The 20523-nt window shown below is 36.3% G+C and overlaps 1 protein-coding gene and 1 long non-coding RNA gene across 5 annotated transcripts in view; one reads left to right on the plus strand and one right to left on the minus strand.

Annotated features, from left to right (window-relative positions):
* Nucleotides 1–20523, plus strand: part of TXNDC11 (thioredoxin domain containing 11) — a 33294-nt gene that overhangs the window by 10739 nt on the left and 2032 nt on the right. For all 4 annotated transcript variants that reach the window (XM_065683791.1, XM_065683792.1, XM_065683793.1 and 1 more), the window contains 7 exons: nt 4630–4723; nt 5955–6067; nt 7238–7438; nt 9952–10735; nt 13138–13283; nt 14395–14504; nt 16412–16492. In XM_065683791.1, the coding sequence (XP_065539863.1) occupies nt 4630–4723; nt 5955–6067; nt 7238–7438; nt 9952–10735; nt 13138–13283; nt 14395–14504; nt 16412–16492 (1529 nt within the window). The remainder of the gene's footprint in view (nt 1–4629; nt 4724–5954; nt 6068–7237; nt 7439–9951; nt 10736–13137; nt 13284–14394; nt 14505–16411; nt 16493–20523) is intronic.
* Nucleotides 14245–20376, minus strand: LOC136016519 (uncharacterized). The gene is made up of 2 exons (XR_010613620.1): nt 15099–20376; nt 14245–14530 (listed from the first exon to the last, which is right to left on the minus strand). It is a non-coding gene; the product is annotated as an uncharacterized LOC136016519 (long non-coding RNA).

Consider the following 20523-nt stretch of genomic DNA (forward strand, 5'->3'; position numbering starts at 1 on the left):
AACTGGAGCTGGGTAAGAATTGGAATTTAATTTTTGAGAGGAAGGAAAAAATTCCCACTTGGAAAGAAGTTCTAATCTTGGAATATGTAGGAAGAATTGAGTTTTATCAAGAGAAAGATACGCATTTCCTACCGTAACTCGGTTACCTGTAAGTACTCATAGTCAGACCTCTTGTTTTCTTAACTGCAGAGATGTAACAGTTTCATTGTAATCCAAACTGGCGCGTCTCATTGCTCATCTAACTAACTCAACTACTGGAAACAGCCTCCTCTTCCCAAGGCACAGAGAAAGAAAACATGCAGCTTCTTTAGTTCGACAAAAAGCTTCATTCACTTAAGAAAATTACTTGTGCCCAGGGCACATTTAATGGCTTTAGGAGAAGTGAGGGAGAAGTTGGTCTCTCTGGGAGGTAGCTGCTATGTGTCTTAACATGATGTCAGCTTTCTTCTTTGCTCTGTTTGTGTAGAAATGCTTCCTGAGCATTAACCAGGTATGTAGGATCTGACCCAGAAGTGGATTTGACTTAATAGCTTGCTGTTGTGTGTGTACTGTGGTGCCTGTGTTAAATGATGGTGTGAGAATTTGCTTTCAGTTCTGGATACACAATTAACATCATTAATTAATCATTAAAGATGAACAGACTTCTACTTATAAATTTTACATAGTATCAATCAACAGGTGCTTCTTTGCATTTCTACATTATAGAATTAGTGGTATGCAATATTGGTGGTTCTGTTCCCCAGAAGTAACACATTCCTTTTCTCTTGCTCATTTCTTTCCTGTATTTGCAGGTAAAAGGAGGCAAGGACTGCCTGCCTGCACAAGTCTGAGATTCTGGTGGCGGGGGTGGGGGCAATCTCCTTTACCTCAATGCAAAATAGCCAAAACATAAAAATAAATAAGTACAAATTTGAACAGAAGTAACTTAATTGAGTAGTAAAAGCATTTATCTAATAGTAAAAGCGATCAGTAGCTGTGGTGGTTTTCTGTTCTCCATTCCCATTACTTTTCATTTACAGGTCTTTACATTTCAGAGGTCTTTCATCACATAGTCATTTAATACTGTCTTTCTGCAACTCCTCTGAGCCTGCTTCAGTGATTATCAATAAGCTTTGGAAATTTTCTTCCTCAGCCTTCTCTTCCTTTTCAGAAGTGTTTATAGAAGTGTTGAATTCTATGAATATCGGTACACATCCTGACTGGCTTTGACTATGGAAAACCAAGAACTTCTACCTGTACTTTCATAGTTTTTCTACTAATCTAGAAAAGGACCTTCCATGTTATTTCTTATCACCTTAGTTTCTTCCAATATGTTTGGTAACTTCTTGCAGGCTTTTGGGGAAAAACAGTATACTGCATTGAGTAGATCAGTTACCTACGTGCTTGCTCTTTCCTTCAAAATGCTGTGATAGACATGAGGCATGGTTCAGAGATAAAAACATTCCAGTAAAAATTACTCACTTGGAGATCTCTGTTAATTCTTAAAGTTTCTATGAGCTTGCTGTTCTTTAATTGTTGAGATTCTTGTCAAGTCTATTATTTATGTGGTTTAATTGGCATCACATATCACTTTCCATTGCTCTGGTTCAGAGACTAAGCAAGAAATAGGCTACATGACAGTTAGTGACTTTGTATTTCCATATATATGATTCAGTAGATGTTCTCATGACTCTTCACTATTGATATCCTCAGGTTTGTTCCAAAACTTTTCCTGCAGATGCTTCATTTGAGGCAGGTACTGGAAATTGTTCCACTTTAGCAATGCCAATGCTTCTAGCTATCCCTATGCCACATTCCAGTATTTTACTCTCCAACTTGATATAGCAGCAAGTCACATTGCATTCAAGTGGTTATTCCTAACTGCCTGCATGTAGGTTGTTAACCATAACTCCACAGAGATGGTTTCCCAGAAGCAGGTGATTATCAATAACAGCTTGTGTGTAGATGCCCACATAAATTCCATGCAGGTACTGTTGCTAAATCAGTTACTGTTGTGGAGGTTCTTACATGAAGTGGGAGTCGCTGCAGTCAAGGTCCTCTTGGCATAATTGTATTCAAAACTAGGAACCTCTTATTTATATCAATAAATATCTTCATAAGACTTGAATCTCACTTGTATGGAGCAAGATTCTTTGTTGCTAGCACCTGGAAGTGTTCCATTTTGTTAAAGCAGGGTTGGTATTAGCATGTGAATCTCTCCACTGAGAGAACAGGAAAATCTGCATGATACTTGAGAAAAAATACAGCGCTTCAGACACTTTCCTCTTATGTGTATAATGCAGCCCGTAACAGGAAGGAAATTTTAATTATTCTATGTCATCAAAAGGACATTAATTAACAGGTATACAGCATTAATATATAATGTTCCACTACAATTTTTTCTTACTGAAAAAAAACCACTTTCCAAAAAAGATGCCTGGAAACATCTTACTCTTCACAGTCTGCAAGTTTTAAGCTACTATTAGTGTACAACAAACTGGCAGTCAGAATCAAAATGTCACCTTTTTAAATATCTTTATAAACATTTCTAGATCTGAGCTTTGGCTTGTCACATTTTACTGACCCTTCTGACTCTCATTCGCTATTTGGTGCAATAAGTTCAATTCATATAGTAATGGTACTCAAAAACAGTCCCAGGAAATGGGATCATCTTGTCTGTCTCTTTATTTTAGTTCACTTGAATGCTTTAAAAGTTTTTTATAAGGGATTATTTCCTTTTACTGTCTTGATTTGGTACTAGGAGAAAAAGGTGAACAGTCATTAATAACCTGTTTATTGTTTAAAAAAGGAGTGCTGCTATTTTGCTGGGTTTTTTTATTTCTGTTTTGTTTCCATTATTATTTCCTTCTTAACAGTTTTTATTGCAGAAATTTCACTAATTGATGGTATTCTAATAATCTTGATATTTTTCTTGGGGTACCGTGTAAGGAATCTTTATGAACAAGGGTCTTGTATTCAGCATTCATTTATGAAAGAGAATTCACAGAATCACAGAATCACAGAATCCCAAGGGTTGGAAGGGACCTAAAAAGATCATCTAGTCCAACCCCCCTGCAAGAGCAGGGTAACCTACAGTACATCACACAGGAACTTGTCCAGGCGGGCCTTGAATATCTCCAGTGTAGGAGACTCCACAACCCCCCTGGGCAACCTGTTCCAGTGCTCTGTCACTCTTACAGTAAAGAAGTTCTTCCTGATGTTAACGTGGAACTTCCTATGTTCCAGTTTACACCCATTGCCCCTTGTCCTATCACTGGATATCACTGAAAAAAGCCTAGCTCCATCATCCTGACACCTACCCTTTACATATTTGTAAACATTGATGAGGTCACCCCTCAGTCTCCTCTTTTGCAAGCTAAAGAGACCCAGCTCCCTCAGCCTCTCCTCATAATTCCTGCCTAAAAAGAGCAGTCATCATTTGGAATGGCCAGTGTTGTTACCAGTAAGCATCCTGAGATCACAGATTCATGCTGAATTAGCTCAGTTTGCATGGCTGGTATGAATTACTGAATTCATATTCAGTATTATATGTAAAACTCAACAAAAAAATAAAGCAAACTCTGAAAAAACAAATCAGAATGCTTATGTGGGAGTGTATTTGCCACACAAATATATCTGATGGTCTGCGAGTCTGGAATCTTTTGTTCCACAGCAATCCCTGGAGTGCTCTTGGTTTGTGTATCAAATGCTCTTTCTGTATGCATGGGTGGAACAGAGAAACATACAACACAAAGCAACCAACTTCCCTCACTTACTATCATGACAATTTATTAAGCCAATTCGAATGATGTGTTAAAAACCACAATTAATAATGATGTTAATGGATTATATTTTCAATATTTAAAACCAAAACTTAATTGAAATTTTGGAATAAGAGAAGTCTAAAGACTATGCACCTCTGTGTTCCAAGTCAGCTTCTCCCAGGTTCTCTTCCTGAATTCCATATGAAGGTGTGCAGCCTTCATACGTGGCAAACTCAATAGGTCTATTTAGGGATGAGCCTTTTAAATTCCAATTTGTCTGTTTGGCAGTTTGAAGACCTTTATGGATATGTAGGTGTGATACGGGGCTCTTTCATTATTTTTGTCTAGCTGCTCTCTCACTGATTTCTGTAGGATATACTGAAGGAATTTGCAATGACTGATGTGATGGGATGATAAGCTGGTTTAGCAGCTCAAGTATTCGTGCACAAAATGGTGAATCCAATGTAGTTTCTAATTGTGTGCAACACAGTGAACATGTTTGATACTCCAGTTCAAAAAGAAATTTTTATGATGCTTATGGTTCTTCTGTTGGTGCTAGAACTGACTCAGAATAGTTGCAAAGCAAATATTAAGTGTTTTTAGTGAACTTTAATAGCTAACATGGGAAATATTGTGGTTTGAAACTTACCCATCGACATCCATAAAAGCCCCCTCTCATACATAGCTTTTGATTGATAATTTTAGAACTGATTTCCATCAAGTATTTTAATATTAAAACTTTTCTTGCAGCACAAAGTGACTGTTCTTCCATAAATATTCTTGTCTTTTAAAAATCTTTTGTGTTTTACTGTAGGAAAATAATTGCTGTGCCCCATACGTTTACACTTGAAAATAACTTAACTAACTCTAATTCTTTTTATTTCAGCCTGGTGTTCTGGGATATTTTGAGTTCAATGCTTCACCTCAACCACCTGGTTATTTAACATTCTTCACATCAGCACTGCATTCATTAAAGAAAGGTAAAAGCTTCATTTTCGTCATTTAAGGCATCTGTGAATGAGTTATGTATATGGATGTCAGTACTTTTTTGCAATATTTTGTAACTTGGGAATTAATTCCTTTTGATTGTTTCTTGATGTTGACCTACTTATGAGACTGTCTCTTACTAAAGTGGAAGGATTGCTTACGTAAAAGGCTTATTACGGCATTAGCCATCATGGAATAAAGTCTATGACAAGCTGCTATTCCAGGATACATTAAGATACAGTTTCCTCAAAAACCTAAATATGTTGCTGCAACCTGTACAGGAGCCATAATCAGAGTAGCACTTATTTAAATTGAACTCAAGAGTGTTTGTCTTGTGCAACATTTGAAATGGCACATTCAGAAGCATTAGGATGAACTTGGCTTTGTCAGTACTTAGTAACTGAATTCAAGAAAATGGCTTGCTGGATGGTTTGCTGGAAGATCTGGTCCAAGGTAGCATGAGGAGAAGGATTTTTCGCCCCTGTTGTTTTGCATTAATAATCTAAAATATAAAACCTCTAGCATTTAAATATGCAACTTTGTATATGATTAGTACCTGTTTTGTGGGTCATAAATTCTGGATAGAGTTTTCATAAAGTTAAGATTAGCACATTTTATGGATATTCCTGTCAGCAAATGAAGGAAATTTATACCATTATTCTGATTTTTACTGTGCCACTAACTTGGTACATGATACAGAGCATGCTCTCCTATGTTTGTTTTCTGTAATTTCCCCGTTTATATGTTGGGATAGTTCTTCGCAATATAAAGATGACAAATATTCTGTTCTTGTGGGTACATATTTATAAATCTAGAAATACTATGATACATATTTAATGCATGTTTACTGTAAATATACATTGTCTAAAGAATCAGTGTTTATACTTTTTCTTTACGCATATCTCGCCTTGGCTTATGAGATGCCATAACACGTAGCAAGGTGCATGTGTGATACCGGATTCTATATTTAATAAGGAAGTTAAGAAATTGCACTATTCAGGTTAACTTTCTCTATACTTTGTGTGCAGAGGAGGAAAACATTTATTCTTCTTGTCTGCTTTTGTCGTCTTCCTCACTTAATCACCAGTATTGTATTCAGTAAGATTTCTTTGCCTTTACACAGCAGTATCCTGTGTTTCGGTTTGAAGGTGTTCTTCTAAGGCTTTCAGGGGAGAGCTTCTGTGTGTATAATTGTACTTGATAACCAAGAAATCGCCCTTTCAGATTACCTTGGAACAATACGCTTTGGAGTGATCACGGATAAACATGTTGCAGAGGAGATCTCATTGGTGCATTCAGGCAGCGTGTACTTGCACAGACATGTCAACACATCTCTTGTGAGTATTCTATTTATGTCGTAGTGCCTCTGAGACAGTACATGGAGATTGAAGCTCTGTTGTTACAGACCCTGAATAACTGTTTCATGGAGCTTTAGGATACAGGATTTTTGTACAGTAACACACATTTTCATTCTAGAAGTCAGCAGATATTTTAAACATCAACCCAAGTTGCTCACTTCTATCAAAACATAACCCAAAACCCCAAGCATCTCAGAAATTACCGCACAAAGTCTTTTTCCTAAGATTTCTAACTCTTTAAGTGGGTCAGAAATAGAAGGCTACTTGAATGAGGATATGGACAAAGAGATTTTGTGGAGAGAATAGGAATAGTGAAAACTGTATTTTGGTTTAAAATATGACATTACACTGATCAGAAAAATCATGCAGATTAATTGAAAATTTATAGTACCTTTTGATCCACATGCCTTGGTTTTGGAAGAATGAGACTGAAAATACTAACTTCCAGATTTGCTGTGTGGCATAGAGGCCTTATCTATCCATACTGCTACCATAAGTGGAAATTCTGTGATTGTAATACATACTTTATTCATTTGAAACTAGGGAAAATATGGATTTCTCAGGTTAAATTATAGGTAACTACATAAAACTACTTTTGTCTGGGCAAATGATTTAAGATAAACTTGCCGTAATTTATTAAAATGACTGTAGAAGCAGTGAGTGCTTCTTATTATGTATGTCTTTTCTGTGTGTTCAGTAATAAGAAATACCAGCTATAAATTCAGTGTTGATGCTGGAATCTTAAAAGACTAATTTATAATGAGTTAATTTCGTGATCGACTAGTAGGAAAAAGTTTTCCAATATACTGTAAATCGGGATACGTGATGATACCAACTTAGAGACTGAGCTCTTTCATTTATAAAGAAAATTTATATTGGTGAGAAAAGTCAAGATAAAAAAGATGTAGTGAAAGAAAGAGGAGCTTCCCTGGTAGAGTACTTTCTGCCTCAATGGTTTAATGTGTTACTATGATCTGATGAGCATTTGGAAAGTTTTTTCTAAAGGGAAAGGGTATACGAAATGCTGAAGCTTGCTGAGTAGTATAATTAAATTTAGGGATTTTTAGGCATTATATTAACAAGGTGTATTTGAGAACTGCATTAATTACGAACAGGTGAGGAGAAATAATTATTTCCCCCCCCTTCAAGATCTATCCAGATGACATCATGAACTATACTGCTGAGAACATTTGCAAGTGGGCTCTAGAAAATCGAGAGATGCTCATACGCTGGCTGAGACCACATGGTGGAAAAAGCCTTCTTCTAAACAATGAGCTGAAGAAAGGGCCAGCACTTCTCATATTTATACCTTACAATCCCTTAGCAGAAATTCATCCTCTTTTAGATGAAGTAAGTGAAATGTTGTGGGGCTTTTTGGGAGGGGGCAGTTTGTGTTTTTTATTACTTAAACAATACTAGAATTTGAGAACTCTGGTCAGGGTTCTGAGCTTAATTGTGACAGATATTTTATTTCACTGTTCCAAGTATTCTCTTTTGTTTAAAAACACTTTTTCTCAAGCCATATTATCCCAAATCCCTTACACTGGTTTGCATCTCACACAACATGCTTTCATCTTGTGTCAGCGGTTGTTTAGAATAAGCACCTAATTTTTTCCTTTATTTCCTTCTTGTTGTGGTGAGTGCTGGGTGAGAGATGCAGATCTTTGGTCTTCTGTCCCAGCTGACGGAGCTCAAATGAAAGAGTAAGAATGTATGGAGTATTGTGGGACCTGTGTTTTGTCCACCCATTCTATTTCTTCTCCCCTTCCGTTTTTCCAGACATGATTATGCAAGGAAGAATGGACCTTTTAGTAAACCAGACAGTGTTATTTGAAGTATAGCCCAATTGAAAACCTACTCAGAACTAATCTGATTTTTACATTATGTACGTTCCTTATTCGTCTTCCAATTTTCTCTTCCTCTGTCATTATTTCTGTTTCTGAACAGCCCGAGTCATGAGTTTGTGTAACTGTGCCATAAAGGAGGTAGGGAAACTAACTTGGCTGAAAAATAGATTTTTCACAGGCTGTTTTTCAGCTTTAGTGCACTGTCCCATTTGGTGCATCACAAAGCTGCACATCACAGTGGTGATCACGTAGCACTGAGGACAGTGTGGAAAAAGAAAAGACAATCAGTGGAAGGTGAAAAGTGGGGCTATGTTTAGGTGGCATATATGTCCTGCAATGTGTCGTTTCCACAAGGAGGCCTAATTAGTATTGCAGTGTCTGAACCAATGAGGAAGAAAAAGAAAATAATGTACGATACAATATTTAGCCAAATTAGACATAAACACAATGAAAGTTATATTGCTGCAAAGTGGGGTCGGGGAAAACTTTGCCAAAAGACTGGAAAAAAACTGTGATTACTAAAAATAAGACAGGTTGGTAGAAGAACAGACTTAATTCAGTGATGCTTGTTACAGATTAAACATTCTAGTAACAGATACCGCTTATTTAGATCAAATTAGGGCAACATAAGATGTTCCATTTCAGATTTCATTCATCTAAGTAATAGTATTTATCTATATCAAAGCAAGAAATGAGATACAAAATATTCCAGTTGGTCTTGTGTAGCTTCACTGTCATAGAGAGATATTACGCAATTTGTTTACTGCAGATGTTCTGTGGAGTTCATCAAGCAGTGAAACCACTTGACTGAAAGGAAGTGGCAAAGAACAAGGCTGTCAAGTTCTATGTTGAAAGCTCTGAGAGCAGATTTTTCTTTTTCTGATAGTAGCTCACTGAAGTGAGAGTTCTTACTGCAGAACTGGTTTTCCGTTCATAATTTCATGTTCCTCTATATAGGTAGTCCAAATTATCAGGCTAGATTATGGTATGAGGGGTCAAGTTTATTCTAAGTAGTTAATAGAGCATTTTCAGGATGAAAACATTTAACAGCAAATTCTTAGACTGTAATGAACTTCGTATAAATCACATGTTAATGCTGATGGTCCTGTGACACACAGCACCTTAGATGTGATGCTTCACCATCCCTTTGATAGTTATAATGATTCCTATCAAAGTGTTCTTGTGTAAGCAATGTGTGTATATTCTGTAATTTGATTATTTTTAATGTGATAGAGTAAAGGGAAGGGAAACTCCCTCTTCTGTTTTCCTTTCTTATATGTGATGTTATTTAACTCCTAGAAAGAAAATTCCTTCTGTGGTCCACACAAATGCCTTTTTCACTGCTTGTTTCCTCTTGACTAAGAACAAAGTGGTGATGCAGCACAGGAATGTTTGCAGAGAGGCAGGCTTTTCTTTGGTTTTTTTTCTTCTTTCCTTTTTAGTTTCTTCTTCCAGTAAGTCAGACATTACTATATGCAAAGTACACCAGTGGTATTACAACCATATGCCCATGGCTGGGAAAATACTAACATTGCTTCAGCGCTGTTAGTGATTGCTACAAAAATTGTGTACCACCTATCGCAGGCAAAAGCTCCAATCCTTTTCATAAGGGAATGCTTTTATTTTCTTCTTGTATTGGGAAATTCAGGAACCTTTACTGATTAATGCTTCATGTAGTGGGATTTAGCCCTAAAATACAGTAGTGATAGATATGATGAAAAGGGGACCCTGGGATCAGTGTTGCGGACTGAAAAAATATTTGAAGTGGCTTCTTGTTCTGTACACTTAATTCTTACACACTGAAGTATCTGAAAATTTAACTTTGCTATCAAGTCGGAGCCTTCTGTAATCTCTTGTAAGAATGAAGGAGAAGAGTAGTCAACTTCACGTTTCTGAAATTCTCTCATTGCATGTATGTTGTTAAACCTGCAACAGATACCTGCGTTGAAGTGACCTATGTACAGTTAATGTTGCTTTTTTCTTTTTTTTTCCTTTTTTTTCTCCCCTGCCCTGTAGATTACCAAAGTGGCCTTGGAATACCACAACTGTAATAAAAGCCAGGCAGCTGAGCCAGATCTTCAGCACTTAGGAGACACTGGTTCACCAGCTTTTGATTCCTCTGTACCAGATGCACATACGAAATTATCAGAAACATTTTCGATAACCAAGTCCCCATGCTGTAACACAGTGGTGCTTCCACAGTGGCATTCAATATCTAGAACTCACAACGTCTGTGAGCTTTGCATTAACCAGACACTTGGTGTCAAACCAAATAAAGTCCATGTGCCACACTGTAACTTTTTTGAGATAGAAGCAGCTTTGGACTCTTTCTACCTCCAGGAGCGTACCTTTTTTCAAGTTATATCAAATACCATAGAATGCAGCAATTTCTTAAGTTTCTATAGTCCCTTTAGCTATTACACTGCATGTTGCAGGACAGTAAACAGGCATTTTTTAAGCTTCATTAGTTCTGAGAAGACCATCTTTCAGACCCCCAAAGTAACATTTTCTTCCCATGGGAAGAAAGATGACACCCAACATTCTATTCCTCACATTGAGGATAGGAATTGTTTTATTCCTGACCTTCATAGTAGTGGCACTAACTTTACTGGTCTGAGCTGCAGGACCAACAAAACCTTGAATCTCTATCTACTGGATTCAAATCTTTTTTGGATATATGCAGAGAGACTAGGAGCATCGAGATCTACTCATGTTAAGGAATTTGCTGCCATTGTTGACCTGAAAGAAGAAGTGCACTATGTCTTGGATCAAAATCAGTCACTTGTTGGATCTACCCTGGGTATGGTATCCACTATAGAAATGCTTGAAATGAGAAAGTTAAGTTTGCAAGTAAGCTTATCAATGGAAAACTTAATGCCATTTTGAAAAGTGAGACTACAGTCAACATTGTGAATCGTAATTTGTTCTGATTTGTGTATTAGTTTATCAAGCAGTAGACTTGTGTTCTAGAGGATATAAGAACTAAGTTTCATATTCCAAAAGTATATGCAGTTAAAAGTGAAACACAGAATGTGTAATTCTTGACTGGCTGAAGCACTGTAAGAATTGGTAAAATCTAAACTAATTTGCTTGTGGGGAAAAAAAATTACTAAATATCTAACAAACTTGGTAGTACAGAAGACATTTGTATATTAATGGTGGTGTTGATGTTTGCTCACCCATTCTGTGTACTAAAATACCACAGACAAGTCTCCACTTGTCAGCAGAGACTAACCCTTCCCCTTGTCCTCTGAAACCAACTTAGAAATTGTTTTAAATTTATTTAGCAAAGTATGTGTGTTTTCAAAGTAGATCTCTGTAATGGTTCTGACTAAATGTCTCAATACTCTGTTTCCTGCTTGAATCAGAGGAAAAAGAAACCTAACAACCAAACCCAAAACAAAACTAAAAAAATCACAAATGCAGTGCAGTTCTGATTTATTTGCAAGTTATTGACTCAGGCACAACATGCCTGATGACATGCGTTTATGTATCATGATAATGTGCAAAACTGAGTCCACCTGTGGAAAATGCAGCATTTTTTCATGTTAGCAGTGTAAACAAACATGGAAGTAAATTCAGTGAATATAGCATTAAAATAAATTGTACAAAATGGCATATCAGTAGAATTCTTACAGCATTAATTAGGTTTTGCCATAAATCTGTAAGTACAAAAGTATGCACAACAGACTTGTTGGTCTTACAGATCTCATCCACCCTGTATCCTGTCTCCATCATAGCCCCTTAAAAAAATCATTCTGGAAAACTAAACGAAAACTCCAGTGACCATAAAGGGATGCTTAGGAAAAATTTGTATCAGAGCGAGGACACATTTCCTTTCCTTTTCTGCTCCCGGTACTTTCTGTCTCAAACTTTTGTCAGGTCACGGGATTTCCTGAGCATGATGAGGGTTTCTCTACTGTGTAACTCTCAGTATATTTCTATTCTAGTTCACCTGAACTTGTGGAAAACTTCTGCTTCTACCTAATCTTTTCAAGGAGTCACTATGATTTTATGTTTGGGGTTTGTGTGGGTGGGTTTTATTTTATTTCCTTAAGCCTCTTAACTTTTGATATTGTAAAATTACAAACCAGATTTGTAAGTAATGCCTTTAACAGAATTTAGTTTTTACAGATGGTTTCTAAAAATTCAGGACGTCTTTTAATTACCACTCTCCTTTCAGTTAGTGCTTACTCGTGCATAGATCCTCCAAATCAGGAGCTCTAGAAAGACTGAAACAGTTGTGTTGTTTTTTTCTAAAGTGAGAATTTAATGAAATGCTGACTAATATGTGTAAGATTAAATGTACTGCTGTTTGCATTTCAGAGGTAAACTCGATGTTCTGGTATTTTCTATGTATATAAAGTGCCAGTTTTACTTTGGCCTAGGTTTTGGATTGGAAATACCAGCACAAAATGTTTTATCTGATGAAATAATTACTCTTAGCATGTTTGATATTTTTGTCTTGATTATTGAATACTCTTATAATGCACAGAATAACATTATCTAAATTGACAAGAAAGATACAGTCGCTATCTTGCAGCAATTTAGAGAACATGGTCCAGGCTCAGAGTAGTGCAGCTGAAGGTAGTTGAGGGCTTAGGAGCTAGCTTTACATTTTTACCGCTGGCCAGCTACTTGTTAAATACCTTAAAACTAAGAAGAAAGCTGAATGAAGAGGATGGTGGTCACTGGTGAACAAAAGGTGGCTGGCCATATTAGCATGGGAAGAGCACAGCATTTAAATGTCAGAAGAAAAAGAAAAGTACAGGGAAAGTAATTAAAAATGAAAGAATAAATGCAAATAAATGTTGAATTAAGTTGTCAGGATAAGGGCCTGAAAGTGAAAGAAAGTGAAAAATGGTGAGAGGATACTGTTTATGAGTTAGCAGATATGTGGTTAGGAGCATAGACAATTATTATTATAGTACACTGAATAAAAGTAGAAGCAAGATTAGAGAGTAGTGTGGCAAGTGGAAAGACTACTGTAATCAGCAAAACAAAACCAGTAAAATCTTACCTTGTTTTCACATCAGTGTTGGTTACTCAAGAGTTGATATCAAACTGTCAAAAATTACTTACATGAAACCAGGTTTGAATTTGTATTTTCTCTGCAAGTTCTTCTGAATCCGAAGTAAAAACTGCCAGAATCACACATTTATGAAACTGAAATAACTTTGTTATGTATCAATTTAATTTCAGAGAACTTCATAAAAAATTTCAGTATTCTCTATAGTCCCTTGAAAAGGCATCTTGTTGATGACCCTTCAGTCCTTCTTCATGACCAGCATGTAATCACTGAAGTGACTACTAATACCTTCCATCAGACAGTGTTTTTGAGTGAAAAGGTAACACCTCATTGCTGACCAGGTTTCTTGCAAATTGTTGCTCAGACTTTTGAAGAGTTGGTCTCATTCTTCTTTGACATTGATGTGATAAAATAAGTTATTTTGTAACAATTAAAAAAGTACCTTTTCTTTAAAAAAGGCAGTTTGGTATAGTGTGATCTTAACTAAATCTGCAAAAGATCATCTTACGGTGTTAATCCAAATGTCAGTGCAACTGATTCCCTGACAGCTTTCAACAAGGTTTGTTGGGTTTTGGGGGGCTACTTGGGCTCTTTGAGGGGACAGGAGGGGGTGTGTGGGGTTTTTTCCCATATGTTTAAAATAACAGATTTTAATTTATTTGGGAAAAAAAAAAAGTCTGCCTTGTTTTTCCCTTTCTTGCACTGTAATAAGAACACATACACAACTGTATGTTACATTCTTTTGTAAAAGTTATTGCAAAGTAGACATAATAAAAAAAAAAATCCAAAAGGTTTTAAATCTAAGCTATTATTTGAAAGCACACAGCAAAAATACCCCAAGACTCTCACAGGTGAAAGCTTTCCAATTACATGCTGTGAAATTGCTTTAGATCTCACCCTGAACAGTAATTTAATTACTTTGATTTCTTAAAGATGCGATAGTAAAGATCAATATCTATAATCTGTCAGGTCTGCAATGAATGTATGCAAATCTCAAGTAATTGTTTCCAGTAGCCCTAACTCCTGCTTTGCTAGTTAGAGGCAAAAAGAAGTCTAGATACCATCTCCCTGCCCTTGCCATGAAGTATACTGTCACTGTTGGATACATAGAAGTTTAAGACTCCAAGAGAATACTGGGAAGTGTAGTAAACTTTGGTGCACTTCCACTTAAACAGAATGATGCTAAACTAAATCATCTAATCCTCTTCATTTTGTCTTTTTCCTGTGGAAATAGAATTCACCATGTTTTTGTGTATTAATGTGGTAGACAGAGACATCAGTAAATATCTTAGAATGAAGTTTATTAACATTAAGGTATGCTTTCCTTTCACATATGAAGGGTTCCAAGTTTCAGATGTTGTGAAGACTAGTGCTCCTTTACTGTGGATTAACTACAATTAAATAAAATTCTTCTCCATTTCATTTTTCAGAATGTCTTGCTGCTGTATTATGCACAGTGGTGTGGATTCTGTGCTTCTCTTAATCACATCTTTATTCAACTTGCTCGGCTTCTGCCTCCAGATAATTTCATTGTGGCCAGGTAAAAAAGATTCTGTTTACAACTCTCTGAAATAATACAAGTTCATTGAGGTCATCAGCCTAGAAAATAATTACTTTTCTCTCTATAATCTTGCAGTGGTATATGTGAATGTCATCTGCTTCATTTCTCTTTGAATGCATTATTTTGTTTCCCTCTGTATAGATTTGGTAGTTTTCAGTCTCACTGTAGTAATTATCCAGTTTAATTAAAAAGAATTTTTAAACAGTTTTTAGCAATATTTAAGCCTTAAAGCTTCCTGACTTCAGGAAGTGAATCAATAAAACAACAGAAAATAATTTTTACTCCTCTGATAATTTGTAGCAGATAATAATATTCTGTAGTACTGTATTTGAGATGTTATTTGAACGGGGAAAAATACATATTGTTGGGTGTTAATCCTGATGGGCAGCTAAGCACCACACAGTTACTCACTCACTTCCCTCCTCCACCCTCAGTGGGATGTGTGAAGAGGAATGGAAGAATAAAACCAGTAAAATCTGGAGGTCATGAGACAACAAAACAGATCTGTTTAGGATTGAAGGATAAGTGGAAGGAGAGAGAAGAAAGCAAAACAGGTGATGAAACAGCAATTACCACTTCCTGTGGGTAGAGCGATGTCCAGACAGTTCCCAAGTAAAAGATGGGTAAATCCCATAAAACTCCCTCTTTTCCTTTTTACTGCTGAGCATGATGTTACATAGTAAGGAGTAGCTCTTTGGTTAGTTCAGGTCATTTGCCTGGTTGGGTCCCCAACCCCCAGAGTATCCACTGTAGAGTAGAAATTGGTAGTGTTGCTACAGAGGAGGTAGAGTAAGAAACAGGGAAGACAACAGTCATCACAAACCTAAAACGTTGCGCCATACAAGCTACTAGGAAGAAAATTAACTCTATCCCAGCCAAATCCAGTTTATAGACATATACATATATCTATATATGCATCTGTATAATATGTATTATTATACATATTAAAATACATTTTTGTGTAAATTAAAACATGTTTTTGTTTGGCATTCATAAGGCTTTTAATGTTTCAGTGCAACCCAAACATTCTTGTTCATGTATTTGATAATACATCAATACTTACAGTATCTGTTCTGACTGCATCCTTGTTTCATTCTGACTGAACTTACTCCAGAAGCAGAGTGAGATGTATAAGAAAAAAATGGAATTAAAAGTCTGGAGTTACCACCTGTTTCTAAGTGCAGCTTTATTCCCACAGATGTAGTGCTATTCTCAAATCTTCACCCTTTCTCTTTTTTTTGACATTGAAGTTCTTTCATTTGTTCCATTATTTTTATTGCAGTATTACTTATGTATATCATCTATGATTTTTCTATAATAAAATCGTTGTAATTAATAAGAATTTTATTTGTAATCTAACAAATGCAGAGAAAAACATAACTAATTGAAAAAGTGTTTCCTTCACAAAATCCTGTGTTCCTTTAGAAAGAAATTATGCCTTTAAGAATATGCTTGTCCTTGGAAGGAGCAGTTTACTCCCAGAATTACTCAAGGGGAAAATTTTCATAAAGTTGGGCTTGAGGAACAGCAAATAGATAAAACTTCAGTTTCATGTTTAAACTATTAGGCAGGTCCATCTGTTTTAGAAAAGGAAGGTGGGTACACAGTGAAGATGAGTGATGTGCAATTTAATTGCTGAGTGAGAGCAGTTGGAATACTGTACACTTTTTTTCTAGAAAAAACCCACCACAGATACTTGTTAAACTGAGATTCATCCTCTTGAATAGCAGCAATTACTTCTGCTGACTCAAATGCACAACTTGACATTTAGACTTACTTTCACAGATTTGCATTTCCTTCTTGCCAACCCCTAAAATGGCGTTTTACAGGAAAATACAGATTGTTCATCTGCCAGTTCTCTTAATTAATGTGTATTTTCTTAACAGAATTGATATCACTCGAAATGACCTTCCATGGGAATTTATGACAGACCGTCTCCCAACCATTTTATTTTTTCCTTATGGGAGGTAATGTAACTCTTTTTCCCTTTGGGTTTCTAACTTTCATTTTACTAAGTTGTAATAATTACCTGGTTACACGTTTTAATACAGAAAAAAGCCAAGCAAATTCATTTCTATATATGCATTCTTACTTTATGTGTATTGTCATTTAAAAACCAAAAAAACCCACCAAACTAACAGACATGGATAGCTGATGATGTGCAGATAGTGAATGTTCTCGCCAAATGTCATATTTTAATTGTTTGTAAGTCTATCTTTACAGACAGCACCGTTCTTAATCTTCTTCTCAGTTAATTTTCTTTATTATTTGGTTGTATTTCCTGTTATTATTTTGGCATGATTCAAATAAATCAGTGAGTGACTACAGGAGGCAATAAAAGGAGAAATGATGTAGATGATGGTGCAACATAGCTCTAGTGCTACTTGTATGTAATTGCTTCTAATTGGCTAAACTAAGAGACATCTCAATATTATAATGGATTCTTGCAGTAAAATGCAAGGCTTTGCTTGCAGTGTTTTAATGAAGATCAAAAAAAATAAGCACAGATGAAGAGTAAGTAATCCAGGTCAAGCTTGGTCTTGTTTAAGAGAACAAAAACAATCCTGACATTGACAGAGGGGAGGAGATAGATTGTTATGTGGGTTTTGGTTGAGATTTTTTTTGTGTTTTGTTTAGGTTTTTTAAGACAAATTTTTTACTTTAGAAAGTAGAGAATCTGAGTACTAAAGGAGGGCTTATGCAAACTTATGTAAGAACTTCTAGTGTAAACTAACACTATGGTTATTGAAGTATCTTTTTTGTTCTTATAACAACACTTACTACTTCACTATTTCACTTGGGCATTGATACATTGTTTTCAAAGTTCTAAAATTTTTTTGTTGAAATAGAGATACGTTGTCATTAGTGTTCTACTGACTGATCGGTTTTAGCAGTAATTAAAAAAAAAAACAACACAGCATTGCTTTTACAGATGCTATAGAATTACATGTGTATATTGTTTGTGTGTATTGCCAAAATGTAGTTTTCGTTCAGATTCAGTAACAAGCACTGGATTTTTTTCACAGGAGAAAAGTATCAGCAGATTTGTTGGCATTCTAGAAGCCTTACATTGTTTCTCCAAAACAGAAAACAAACTAAGCTTCAGTAGTAGTTCTAACACCTACAGAGGAAGATGTCCGAAGGAGATTAAAAGAAGGGGTACATGCTGTTGAAGCAAAATTATATACAGGAAGCAAGACCTTGAAGAAGGAGACAAGAAATAGAGGGCAAGGAAATGCAGTTTCAAAGAGACAGCTAGGATTGAGAGTAAATTCTGGGATGATGAAAGAAAGATGAGGTGGAGGAAGGGAATTGATTCATGAATGGGTGAACAAAAAAATAAGCAGACCAAAGGAGGGTGGGATAGAGAGGCACAAAGGGTGAGTCAGGGAAAAAAAGGAACTCTGAAGGGATGTAAAAGGGCTGGAGAGTGCATTTAGGACTGGCATATGAGCTGGAATGGCGCATGAGGGTCCTGAATCCTCCTCTTCCTCTGCAGCAGGGAGAAATTCTGAAATGAAGCATCAAACCTGTGTTGTGTCTGATCTGTACCCGTACACACAGGGCAGGTACATCCTACCTCAGATAGGCTAGGAACAAGAAAGAAACCTTGGTTGCAAGAAAACAAAGAGCTTTTGAAAGTGCTCAATTTATTCAGTTATGGTTCTGGTGTTATGTGTGCCCTGTGCAGTAGACTTGATTGACCTTGGGTTTGGTTTTTCTTTTTAAAAATATTAATACTCAGTCTTACACAATTACAGGTTTTATAGCAAGGAAATAAAAACAAGCACTCTAATAAAGGTTCTTTGCATTGTAAAGTAAAAATGTTGATTTCCACCCTTATCCCTCAAGAACTTTTATTATCAGCAAATGGTAATTCAGATTATTGGTACTGTGAAGCGTTACCTACCACAAAATCTTTAAACCTGTGCCTTAAGATTTCAATTCTAAATTAATGTTTTAATTCAGTACAGAAATAGTTTCATTTCTATCATCCCAAGTTCCAACTCATCATTTCCCCTGCAGTAAGCCTTGCACATCAGACTCCCTCTGCCACATTCCTCCAGCTCAGTTTCAGTCCTTCTGTGTTCCCTAGGTCAGTTGAGCAGCAACTCAGCTGGGAGTCTGCATTACTACTAAGTCTGGTATTCCCTTTTTATAGATGCTCATTTTGCCCTGGTCTATGTTGTAAAGGAGCTCTAGACTATCTCTGGTGTGACAGACTTAATAGTTTCAGTAAGATTGTTTTTGTAATGTTCCAGTTGGTTTCATCAAGGTACCTCACCTCTAGTAATTGTTTTCTGTCTTGCGTTTCCGGTGTGTTTTATAATTTGTTGCATCTTATCAAGAAAATTAGGTTTTGATAGTATTTGTAGTATCAGTAGCAGTACTAAAGTAGTCATTATATTAATTTTGGATATAATGGGCCTCATATTAAGGCTGTCTCTGCAGCTCCTTATGAGACAATTATTGCAAACCAACTGTTCTCAGTTACTTTACAACCCATGCTGTTAATATTCTGGTTTGCTTTTTGCTCTAAATAGGCTTTTACCTTTTCTGAGACATACTGTGGGTTTTGATTAGTAAGAATGGATGATGATGTAGTAAAATATTACCATTGTATAATGAGTCAGTTTTGCGTTAGTGTAGACTATTTTTTGCCTAAATCATGTTACGGTTCATTAAACTTGGATGGGAGCTGATTGTTAGCTCAGAAACTGCTCATGCTAATTATAAGACTAACTTGGTTGATCACTAGAAGTCGGCTGGGGAGGAAAAATCATGTTGCTTGTGCTTCCAGAAATAACTTAATTTTGGTAAACAGGAGCTTCATCTGGCTGAAGTTTTTTTTTAATTACTGATAAATTACAGTACCTGTCTGCTACCTGAAACATTGCAAGTAGCTGTCAGTAAATGTCATTGGCATATGTTTATATCCCATATGCTAATGAGTTGGATATCACAGAAAGCATTTTTGAGGCAACTGTAATTGGTAACTGAGTAACTCATGTTCCAGATACAGAGTGTGAGCAATTCAGAAATGTCATGTCACATGCGGGGGGACATAAGTGTTGTCCATGGTGTCTGTTGTACATGAGCAGCAGTGGTAGGCTTTGAGGCTTTAGGCATTATACTTGAATCTGGCTTTCTTGCTTGCAGTAATTTTTGTTTATGTTTATCCTTTCTTGTGTAATTTACCCATGTCTGGATGCATGCTATATACAATTCATCCGGGTATGAATTTGGCCATCAAAGGAAAGTAAACCAAGCTTTTCTTTGTTTTGATGGCTTCCTAACAAAAGAGAATAAACTTTTGTGAAGACTCAAGACCATACAAAGTTATAAACTGTTAGCTAGCTTCCCAGTTAAAATAAGGCACTCTCTACCCCAAGAGCCAGGAGGCAGCACTTAGGTTACACTAGAACATGCTGAGTAAAAGGTTGAAGGTATAACTTACAGAAAGAGAAGATTAGGAGGTAACTTCCCCTCTAATCCTCAGAAGACAGTTTAGCCTCCTCAGTTTTGTGATAGAAGTAGACACATGGTCCAAAAAAGGGGTAGTAACTTCAGCATTTGACACAGCTGGAGGTTGTGGGTATCTTTGGTGGTTAGTAGTCTTAGGGAAGAAATTTGGTACTTGCTGGTCTTGAAGCAGCTTGGACTCTTGTCAGGTTAAGAGTAACAGTTTGTGCTGTTGCAGAAACAAGAGGCCTGCCTGTTCATATTCACAGCCATATAATGAGCTTCAGAAAGGAAAAAAAAAACCCAACCCACACTTACACAACTTGCTTCCATCATCATGTCAGTGGCATAAAGACAGGAGGAACAAGTAAAAAGGATTTGGGTTTTTGACAGCAAGAGGACCTTGCTGCTTACTCTTTAAAAGCAAATGGTACTTTTCTGCTCCTTGCAATATCCTGCTGTTGGAACACAAGAAACTACTTCTTCTAGGTTATATATAAGACATATAATAGGCTCAAAATAATAATTTCCCAGA

Source organism: Lathamus discolor, chromosome 6 (genome assembly GCF_037157495.1).
Source record: "Lathamus discolor isolate bLatDis1 chromosome 6, bLatDis1.hap1, whole genome shotgun sequence".
NCBI classification, from domain to species: Eukaryota; Metazoa; Chordata; class Aves; order Psittaciformes; family Psittacidae; genus Lathamus; species Lathamus discolor.